The sequence below is a fragment of the Equus quagga genome, chromosome 5, assembly GCF_021613505.1.
Source record: "Equus quagga isolate Etosha38 chromosome 5, UCLA_HA_Equagga_1.0, whole genome shotgun sequence".
In the NCBI taxonomy this organism is placed as follows: domain Eukaryota; kingdom Metazoa; phylum Chordata; class Mammalia; order Perissodactyla; family Equidae; genus Equus; species Equus quagga.
In genome coordinates this window covers 17,886,431-17,896,929 of record NC_060271.1, presented here as the reverse complement: position 1 = coordinate 17,896,929, position 10,499 = coordinate 17,886,431, and the positions used below count along the sequence as shown (strand labels likewise).

At 42.3% G+C, this 10,499-nt stretch overlaps 1 protein-coding gene across 1 annotated transcript; it reads left to right on the top strand.

The window, feature by feature from the left end:
- Positions 1-5,895: 5,895 nt before the first annotated feature.
- TMCO2 (transmembrane and coiled-coil domains 2) lies at positions 5,896-8,767 on the top strand. The gene is made up of 2 exons (XM_046661758.1): positions 5,896-6,386; positions 8,396-8,767. The coding sequence occupies exons 1-2, from the start codon at positions 6,150-6,152 to the stop codon at positions 8,708-8,710; spliced, it is 552 nt and encodes a 183-aa protein (XP_046517714.1). The 5' UTR covers positions 5,896-6,149; the 3' UTR covers positions 8,711-8,767.
- Positions 8,768-10,499: the final 1,732 nt, after the last annotated feature.

The following is a 10,499-nucleotide window of genomic DNA, read 5'->3' as shown; positions in this document are numbered from 1 at the left end:
AAGACCTTTTCTCTGACCCTTACACCTTGTTTCCTTGTTTTGTTAGCTCTTCAGAACTTTCATTCTGCCAACTCCTCACCCTAAGAGTCTAAAGCACCCCCCATCCACAAGTTGTTTTTTGGCTCAGATTTCAGTAGGTAACAGAAGAGTCTTACATAAGAATCTGTTGAAAGAAAAAGTGGCAGAAACAGTGGAATGTGTTAGAGGCTGAGGCCACTACTGACTTCTTGGGACCTCGAGCTAATTTCTTCTGTGAGCTTCAGTTTCCTCACTTAAAAAATGAGGGGCCCGGCCCAGTGGCGCAGGGGTTAAGTACGCACGTTCTGCTTCAGTGGCCCGGGGTTGGCCAGTTCGGATCGCTGGTGCGGACATGGCACCGCTTGGCAAGCCATGCTGTGGTAGGCGTCCCACATAGAAAGTAGAGGAAGATGGGCACGGATGTTAGCTCAGGGCCAGTCTTCCTCAGCAAAAAGAGGAGGATTGGCAGCAGTTAGCTCAGGGCTAATGTTCCTTAAAAAAAAAAAAAGGAGGTATAGGTGATCATCTTGAAAGGCCCTTTTCTGTAATCTGAACATGAGAAACAACTAGTGCCCTCATTTTTTAAGTTCCTCCTACTAGAGATTTTTAGCCCAGAACAAGAGAAAACTGTAGTTTGCTTAAGACTGAACTATATCCATTCAACCACTCCTAACTCCTAACCCCCTGGAAGGACCAGTGGAATCAGACCCTAATTTTTAGAACCCAATTGAAAGTTTGCTTCAATTAAGCCTAAATAGTTGATCCTAAGATCATTTTTTGATTCTGATTGGAGAAGCTTGGTTCCTTTGATCTTTACTGAAGACAGTGTTTTATGTTAAAACTAGCATGTGTGGTTATGTGATAATACAGAAGGTCAAAGGGTTATTTTTGAAGTTTTTAGTACGCTCATTTTTACTTGATGTTTCTGGGATTTGTCCCAACCCTGGCACAGACTGGAGGCACTGACTTTATTTCAAAGAGTTTTTGAATTCAAGAATGCCCCTTAAAATGATAGGTGGAAATCGAGAGTGGCTGACACTCATTTTTCCCTTTTACCCACAATTCTCTTGCTTCACTGTTTCCCCATGTTCATGAGCACATGTGTGAAAGATGGTGGGGAATGATGGAGAGGAAAGTTTTTGATTAGCCTTCCTGGGGATTCTGTCCCCAACCTATCCTCTGTCAGTCCCAGGCTGCCTATTTCTGAGCTGCACTGCCAAGGACATAGTCACTGGATGACAGAGTTAGTCGTTAACCATACATTTCAGTACATGCATACTCACAGACAGTTCCAGATGCTTTGGGAGGTAAAAATACCAAAGTAAACTTGTTGAAGTGTCTGCCATTGTGGACTTTTAATGTGAGGGCTAGAGTAGCTTAAACATTGTTAAAGTGTGGCAGTGGGCCAGCAGCACAGGCATCACCTAGGAGCCTGTCAGAAGTGTAGAATGTCAGGCTCCACTCCAAACCCTCTGGAGCAGCATCTGCATCTTAGTCAGATCTCCAGATGACTCACAGACGCAGAAACGTTCTATCAGCAGTGACCTAGAACACGAAGTGGGAAGTGCTGTGAGAATTCAGGATAATCACACTTTTTTTAGCTCTTTACATAAAATTATCTTATTGAATTTTCATAACTCCATGAAGTAGGTACTGATAGTATCCTTATTTGACAGATTGAAAACTTAAGATAGAGATGAAGTGTCTTGCCAAGCTGATAAAAGCTAGGAAGAGGGGGAGCCTAGCTGCCAATCTCCACTGACTGGGAAAATATTAGGGAGGGGAACTTAAGGTGAAGGAAGGGAAATGGAAAGTTGCAGGTGGTATTTTAAGTACCAAAAGGGGGCTGGCGTGGTGTCTTAGTGGTTAACTTCTCGTGCTCTGTTTCGGCCGCCTGGGGTTTACAGGTTCAGATCCTGGGTGTGGACCTACACACTGCTCATCAAGCCATGCTGTGGCAGTGTCCCACGTATAAAGTAGAGGAAGGTGGGCACGGCTGTTAGCTCAGGGGCAGTCTTCCTCAGCAAAAAGAGGAGGATTGGCAGCAGATGTTAGCTCAGGGCTAATCTTCCTCAAAAAAATAAAGTGCCAAAAAAACCACAGTTCTGTCATTAAACTCTGTTGTTTGTGAAAGTGAATAGTGGGAAATAAAGTTCAAAGCGTAGGTAAAAGCCAGGTCATGCAGATCCAACTCCAGCCGTACAGCCAGTGTTGACGTTTCCTCGTTTGAGAAAGAGATGGAAAACCGCTGCATGTTGTTTCTGTGAATAACATGTGACCTATGAAGAAGCCCGTTTTTCTTTCTGTAAGAACCTTCTAAAAGTCAGAAAACTTGCCCAGTCCCCTCTCCACCCCACAGGAGACTGTGATGCCTCCTGGCTTTATACTAATCCAGGGGCAAAGCCTCCTATGACAAAGCTGAGATTAGAAAGAGTGGCCCACTCTACTCTGACTTGCTTGGTCTACACCTGCAGGGGTAGATTCTATGACAGACTGCAGTTGGAGGTCTGGCCCACTTTGAGGAAGGTAACCAGGATAGTCAGGAGATTTAAAAACCTGTCAACCTGTATTTGGCAGGTTTAGCCTGGAAAGGAAGACAGGAGGCACAGGAAAGCTATAGCCAAATATTTACTAAGCACATACCATCTGCTAGCTCCTGGGGATGAGAGTGTCGAACATCACAAAGTAAGTTTCCTGCGTTACGGAGATTAGAGTCTAGTGAGGAAAACGAAAATGATTAGTTAAATCAGAGTCCTGCAAAAGAAGCTCAGACCGGGGCTGGCCCGGTGGTGCAGCAGTTAGTTCACACGTTCTGCTTCAGTGGCCCAGGGTTCGCCGGTTTGGATCCTGGGTGTGGACATGGCCCCGCTTGGCAAGCCATGCTGTGGTAGGCGTCCCATATACAAAGTAGAGGAAGATGGGCACAGATGTTAGCTCAGGGCCAGTCTTCTTCAGCAAAAAGAGGAGGATTGGTGGCAGATGTTAGCTCAGGGCTAATCTTTCTCAAAAAAATAAAAAGCTCAGACTGGAAAAACTTCCTTAAGGAAGCAGTGCTTAAACTGAAACCTGAAGAATCAACAGGAATTAGAGAGGATAATCTAATTATGTGCCAAGGCCTTGAGGTGCAACAGCTTGGTGTGTTAGTGACATTGACGAGTCTAGTATGGCTACAGTTGAGAGAATAAATGGGAAAAGGAAAGGAGAGAAGGTTGGATAGATAAGCAAGAACCAGGTATTTTAGTGCCTTGTAACCATGTTTTAGATTGTGGGTTTTGTTTAAAAGGCAATGAAGAACCTATTGAAGGCTTTTTTTTTCAATTTAAAGAGTGGCACCTGAGCTAACAACTGCTGCCAATCTTTTTTTTTTTTTTTTCCTGTTTTTTCTCCCCAAATCCCCCCAGTACATAGTTGTATATTTTAGTTGTGGTCCTTCTAGTTGTGGCATGTGGGATGCCACCTCAGCATGGCCTGACGAGCAGTGCCATGTCCGCACCCAGGATTTGAACCAGCGAAGCCCCAGGCCATTGAAGAGGAGTGCACAAACTTAACCACTTAGCCACGGGGCCGGCTCCCCTACTGAAGTCTTGAAAGTAGGTGTTGCATAAGTCATGAATTGCAGTGCATAAATCAAAAAGTCCAAATAGGACATGATGTGGAAGATTACTGAGTGGAGGTGACTGAGTGATGCCTGGCTGGATGGATAGATGGAGGATGACACTATTTAAAGGTGAGCTGAGATACCTTCCCTAGTAATAAATTCATCACTGGAGGTATTCAGGTGTCCAAGAGGGGGTCAAACAATAAGTGGGTTTTTCGAACTAGATTCTTTTTGAAGCACCTTATACTACTGAGATTTACAATACCTTGTATTTGGTTATAAATGTCACCACAAATAATAGTTGCCCTTATCTATTTATATAGCATGGTCCTTTTACACAAATTATCAAATTCTCATTACAGCTCTACAAAGTAGGAATTACTCCCACTTTACAAATGAAGATATTGAACCTCAGGTTAAGTAACTTGGCCAAGGTAACAAGGTTAGTGAATAGTCAAATAGCCAAAATTTGAACCCAGATCCATTGTACTCCCAAAGGCCTATCCTCTTAACACCTACTCTATAAAGCTTCTATATAAACAAGTACACAAATATGGTAATAGGCACTTGGCGAATAAACAGTTAAGGCTATAAAGATATTTGGAATTCTAAGGGACTTTGCATTCACTTAAAAATATGTTAGGAACTGGCCTGGCGGTGTAGTGGTTAAGTTTACGTGCTCAGCTTTGGTCGCCTGGGGTTCACAGGTTCGGATCCAGGCACAGACCTACACACCACTCATGAAGCCATAATGTGGCGGTGTCCCACATACAAAATGGAGGTTGGTACAGATGTTAGCTCAGTGACAATCTTCCTCACACACATGCACAATATGTGTATATATATATATATATATATATATTATATATTATATATTCTTTTTTTAACACCTGCTATGTGCCAAGCATTGGGGATACAGGAGTCAAATGGACATAGTCCCTGTCTTCCTTGAGTTTACAATAGAGAAGACATATTAAAACAAAATTGCACAAGTAACTAATAGTTTTAAGAGCTTTGAAAGTGAAGTCTAAGGTGCCATGTAACCAGGATCTAATCTAGTGTAGGGAGTTGGGTAGTGATTCAGTTCTCACAACCCTATCTTTCTCGAAAAAGTTTCTGGTTACCATTCTTTAATGGTTTCTGACCTACGTTTAACCTGTTACAGTCCCAAGTCTTTTCTGAATAACTTTTATTCCTTGCTAGAAAGGATTCTGGCTCTGGTCAGTCACTAGCAGACTGTGGGTTTAACATCAGTAGCAGTCACTCCTAAATCAGGAGGTCATTTCACCCTGACGTAAGTACTATATATTTCCAACAGCATTCTGGACTCCATTTTCTGGATGTGTCTCTAATACATCAAATGACTTGCCATACCTCCTCCTTTGCAAGAACAAAACTGTAATTTCTTCTCCCCCAGGCTTCCCAAATTCATGTTCTCTGTCTCAGTCAACCAGAAGGACCAAGTTGGAATAGCATCAGACAATATTTTTCTGAAAACTACTTGTCATAACTGGGCCTTTCTCTCCTTCCTTATTGTACCCCTCCTCTCGGTGCAAACCCTCCTCTGAATTCTTGCTGTCCTTGTAGTGGATCTTACAATTTAGATTATACACTGGTGTGTGAACTATGTTTTTTTCATTAAGCTTTTGGGGAACACATCATACATTTTATATTTTCCTTGCTGAGTAAATTCGTACTAGTCAGTAAATAATTGATTTGATAACATATCACATAGGTTATGGTGCAGATAGCTAGTGTTCACAAAGTGCTTAGAAAATTATACCGTTTGTTCCTAATATAACCTTGTGAAGGAGGTGGAATCCCCATCTATAAAAAGATGAGGAAAATGAGGCTCAAATATGTTAAAAGCCTTCCCAAATCACACTTTCTAAACAATAGTGACATATGAAAGAAGGGAATACTACAAAATGATCCATTAATAGCCTCCCTCCACATTTCCCGGGTAAACTATTCACTCTTTAGGAAAGCCCTCTTTAAGCGCATCTCCTCAAATCTCCACCGAACCTCAGCTTTCTCATGCGTCATGTGAAAATAATAACTGTCCATTCCATGGATTGTTGGAAATGTTCTATAATTTCACTCTCCAGGAGGGTAGCCACTAGCCACATGAGGCTACTTCAACTGAATTAAATTAAATGTAAAATTCAGTTCCTCAGCCACACATCCACATTTCAAGTGACTAGTAGCTACCACAGTTGGACAGAGCAGACACAGAACATTTCCATCATTGCAGAAAGTTCTGTTGGACAGTACTGTGCTAGAGCTAGGACTTGCGAAAGATCAGAGAAAGCAATGTGACAGAAGTGCCAACCCAGGCCAGTGCCTGGTTGGTTTTGAGTGGGAAGTTTCACTGGGTGAGTGGGAAGCAAGCTGACCTTTGGAACAGTGACATCACAGAGCACAGCTCACAATGACTCCAGAACACCCCGGCTCCCAGGCTACTCTCCCTAGCTCATATCTAGGTTCCTGAAGCCTCTGCACATGTAGTTCCTGGAGCTGCTGTCTTACTGAAATGTCAACATCTTCATCTTCTATCTGGAACACCATCACAGATTATCTCTCTCTGAGCTCAATATGGAATTGGCTACAAGCAGCTCTTCTGGGAGAGACTAGTGTGCCTCAGCAAACAAATTTGGGGCCACTAGATAATCTTGCTCCGGCTCTGCAAGTTGTCCTGGGGATTTTCTTTTTGATTTTGTTGGGAGTAGGAGTATATGCCTTATGGAAACAAAGTGTTCGGTCAATTCAGGTTATACTCTTTTTGTTACAGAGAAATTTAAATAGTTACAAATTGAAATATGATTAGTTCTCTCCCATATTGCTGCCACTCAGTTTTAAGACCATCAGATGAGCAAGGGTGAACCCTTGTCTCTATTGGTTGAAACTAGGCTATCCTTAAAAACTTCTACCAATTAGATTTTGAGCATAAAAATGCTCTTTCTCACAATGGTCTTTGGCTTGTCTTAAAATAGATGAAACAAACAGGTTCATAACCTGAGAAGGCAGCATTACCCCCAAATTTGTTGAATCACTTATTCATCTTTGAGTGTCTTCTATGTGCCAGACACCATGTGGGGTACCTTTAATAGGAGTATAACTGGGATCTTGGGTTTGGCCTTTCTGTTCTCACGGTGCCACTGCTCTGTAACTGATGAGGAGGCATGTACATTCATGTGGTCATCGCGATGTTTTCATTATTTCCTTGGTTTGACAAGATAGGGCTCTATAAATATACAAGGGCTCTTTTTGGGAATAGGAGTATCATTGGGATTATGAGAAACATTTAGGATTTTACATCTGTTTAATCACCAATAATAATAGCTGTATTTACTGTATAGTCAAAATGCTTTGAGAATCCCAATAATTCCATGAAATGGGTAGAGTTTATTTTCATATGACAAACAAGGTAACTGATGTGCATTGAGGTTTAGTGGAAATTTAAGGAGGTAGGATTTAAAGGAGACTTTCTTAAAGGGTGACTGGTTTGCTTGATAAATGCTGAGAGAAGTGATTACCGGATCATTTCGTAGCATTCACTTATTTTCATATGTCATTCCTGTTGAGGAATTGTGGTCACATGCATTCTCTTAACCTCTGAAAACCCTGCGTGGTAGGCAGGGCAGGGATTATCTCCATTTTGTAGGCGAGGGAACTTGGTTATCACCTATCTAAGTTGACATAGAATGTCAAAGCACATAAAAGCTGAGATTTGAACCCAATTTTTAGGATTCCAAATTCAGTTCTCCAAAATTTCATTTGATATAATCCAGCTGAACTCTATCCCCAACAGGGATATGTGTGTATACATACTCATATACACCAATTTCAGTTAGCTAGTAGAATATAAGGCAAAAAGGCAAACTCTTACCTGTAATTCTGGGTTCTTCTCTTGTTTGGTTAATGTTTAGCTCAATCACAAAGATGAATTCACAGCCCACTGAACACCTCGGCCAAGAAAAAGAGGTAGTATAATGAGTGGTAAATAGCATGGGCTCTCGGGTCAGATTTCTGGGGCTTCAATCTTGGTTTCATCACTTGCTGTGTGACCTGAGAACAAACATGCTCTAAACCCGTTTCCTTATCTATAAGATGGGTTTGCTAACAGTGCCTTCCTCAGAGTTCTTGTGAGGATTAAAGGAGATGTTGTGGTATAAAGCTTAGCACATAATAAGTACTCAATAAACAGTGCCAGTTACTATTAAAAAAAAAAAGATGATTGGTTTTTTTCTTATCCTGGCAGGAATCTATCTTAGTATAGTAAAAAAAAATTTTTCATGACCAGGAAATCCAGTTTTTCAGACCACTGTGTTCTGAGAGAACAAACATGGAAGTCAGAATTCCTGGATTCCAGTCCTGCCTCTACCGTTTCCAAGTATATGACCTTAGACAACCACGGAGTCCAAACTGGAAATTATCTAAATGGTTATTCAGTTCTGTTTTTTCTACATAAATAGGTCATGCATAGGCAAGGAAACTCCTAGCACAGAGCCCCTGCATGTGGCAAAATTTCAGCAAATGGTATCTATTATTATAGTCTTTATTAGTTAAATGCAAATAATAATCCCTGACCTGCCTGCCACTCTGTTTTGTGGTGAAGACCAAAAAACGAAATAGATGTGCAGATGTTTTGTTAAACAGGAGGCTTGGCATAGGAATGAGGGATTATTGTTACTATTAGGTTTTCATTTTATTTTGCATCTATAGTAAACCGTGGCATTTCACATGAATAAACAACGTTCAACTTCTGTTTTATTTTAGAGAATATTGCTTTTTGTAATCACTCTCTACAAGCTTTACAAGAAGGGCTCAGATTTTTTTCAGGCTTTTCTGGTCAACCCAGAAGGAACTGTTCTCCCGAGTCAAGACAATAAGCTCTTCCTGTCCTTGGGTCTGCAAGAGAAAATTCTGAAAAAACTTCAGATGGTGGAAACCAAAGTGAAGGACCTGGAGGGGATGATCAGTTCCCAAATACCTTCCGTGAAGAGGGATTGCTCCTCTGAGCCCTACTGCAGCTGCTCCGACTGCCAGAGTCCCTTGCCCACATCAGGGTTTACTTCCACATCCGAAATGTGATGGACTCCAATCTTTTCCAGAAAAGCACTGTTTCCCTCATGTGTGCGGTGGTGTATCAATAAAGATAGACAACTATACTGAAATTACCCTGCAAGGACTGGCTCTCTATCCACCAGGGCCTAACTTCTTGTGTCTGTGTGGTAGGGTGATGTGGTGTTTATGGGTGGTTAAAAACGTCTGGTATTGTGGTGCCCGCTTGGTAGGCTGGAGACTGCTGCAGCACTACAGGAAAGGATCGCCAAACTGGAATCCATGGGAGTGGGAAAAGAAGGGAAAGTCGTCAGGGATATGGCCTTGAGCTCCATGTTGAAAAAGTTGGATTGCATATAATAAAAACAGCAAGAAAGTGCTGTTTAAGGGCAATGCTGTGTAGTGTCCTATATAGGTAGGGTGGCCCTTGTGCTGGTCTTTGGTCCAAAGGTAAGTACTGTATGTAGCCTGGGAGTCTCCCTGCATTAATTACTCAGAGGTGGGCAAGGATGGGGGTGGACATGAAGGACACTGACATAAAGGAGACTGTGTAATTTTGTCTAACTTTTACTGCTGCCTACTCTGTGCTAAGCATTGTGATAATCCTTGGGAATCTGTCTTGAGTGTTTCAAGAGCACTCAGTTTAGCTGGTCGGACAGGTAATTTCAGAACAAAGAATTGTAACACAGTGGAGTCATACCTTGAACTTAGGTGAATTCTGCTCATGTGAATCCCAGCTTGACAGGGAGGGGAGAAGGAAAGGAGGCACCTACGTGCAGGTCCACTCCCTACTGAGGAGATGGGAGTAGATGGTCCCTTTAGTGGGTCTCAGATCACACATGCCTTATAGTGTGTGCATTTTTGCCACAAAAAATGTTTACAGTCATTGACACACTTTGTAACTATCTTTTTTTAAATTAATTTATTCTTTTTTGAGGAAGATTAGCCCTGACCTAACTGCTGCCAATCTTCCTCTTTTTGCTGAGGAAGCCTGGCCCTGAGCTAACATCAGTGCCCATCTTCCTCTACTTTATATGTGGGATGCCTACCACAGCATGGCTTGCCAAGAGGTGCCATGTCCGCAACGGGGATCCGAACCTGCGAACCCTGGGCCACCGAAGTGGAATGTGCGAACTAACCCCTGCGCCACCAGGCCAGCCCCTAACTATCTGACACCTAAATGAAAATATTCCATTTGGTGTGCAAATGAACAGTGATTTGTTGCCATACTGGAGGAAAACTGGCTATGCTGTTCAACAGGAGACAATATAGCAGTCTCCCAAGTGGCATCTTCTTAAGGGACTTCCAAGGGTAATTTTGATCATAACTTTTGTCCAGTGCACTGGCATTTAAATGCAACCCCTGTGTAAGATGAAATTTCACTACACAGCGCAAAAGCAGCTCGGTGATTACAGGGTGGGGCTAGGAAAGGCTTTGCAGAGGAAGTGACACTGAGTTGTCCCATAAAGGGTTACATAGGCAGACAACGAAATGGAAGGTATTCCTGCTGATGGGATCATCGCTGAGCCATAAGAAAAACGAGCGGCCTGTGTGGAGAACAAGGAGAGTTTCAGGATGGCTGAAGAAATGGCTATTTCCAAAGCTACAGTGAAGGATTTTGGCTTCGGGGTAAGACACACCAACCTCATCCTCAAGTCAGCTTTAATTCATGATGTGGTGAACAGAACAGATGGGAGTTATCAACCCTGCCTTCTCTGACTGTAGGTGAGAAGTTTGTTAACTATGCTGCTGGAGTGTCGTGCAATCTTTTGAAGTCAATGTCTCAGTTTTTTGTGCTGTCTAAATTTCAGCATCTTCC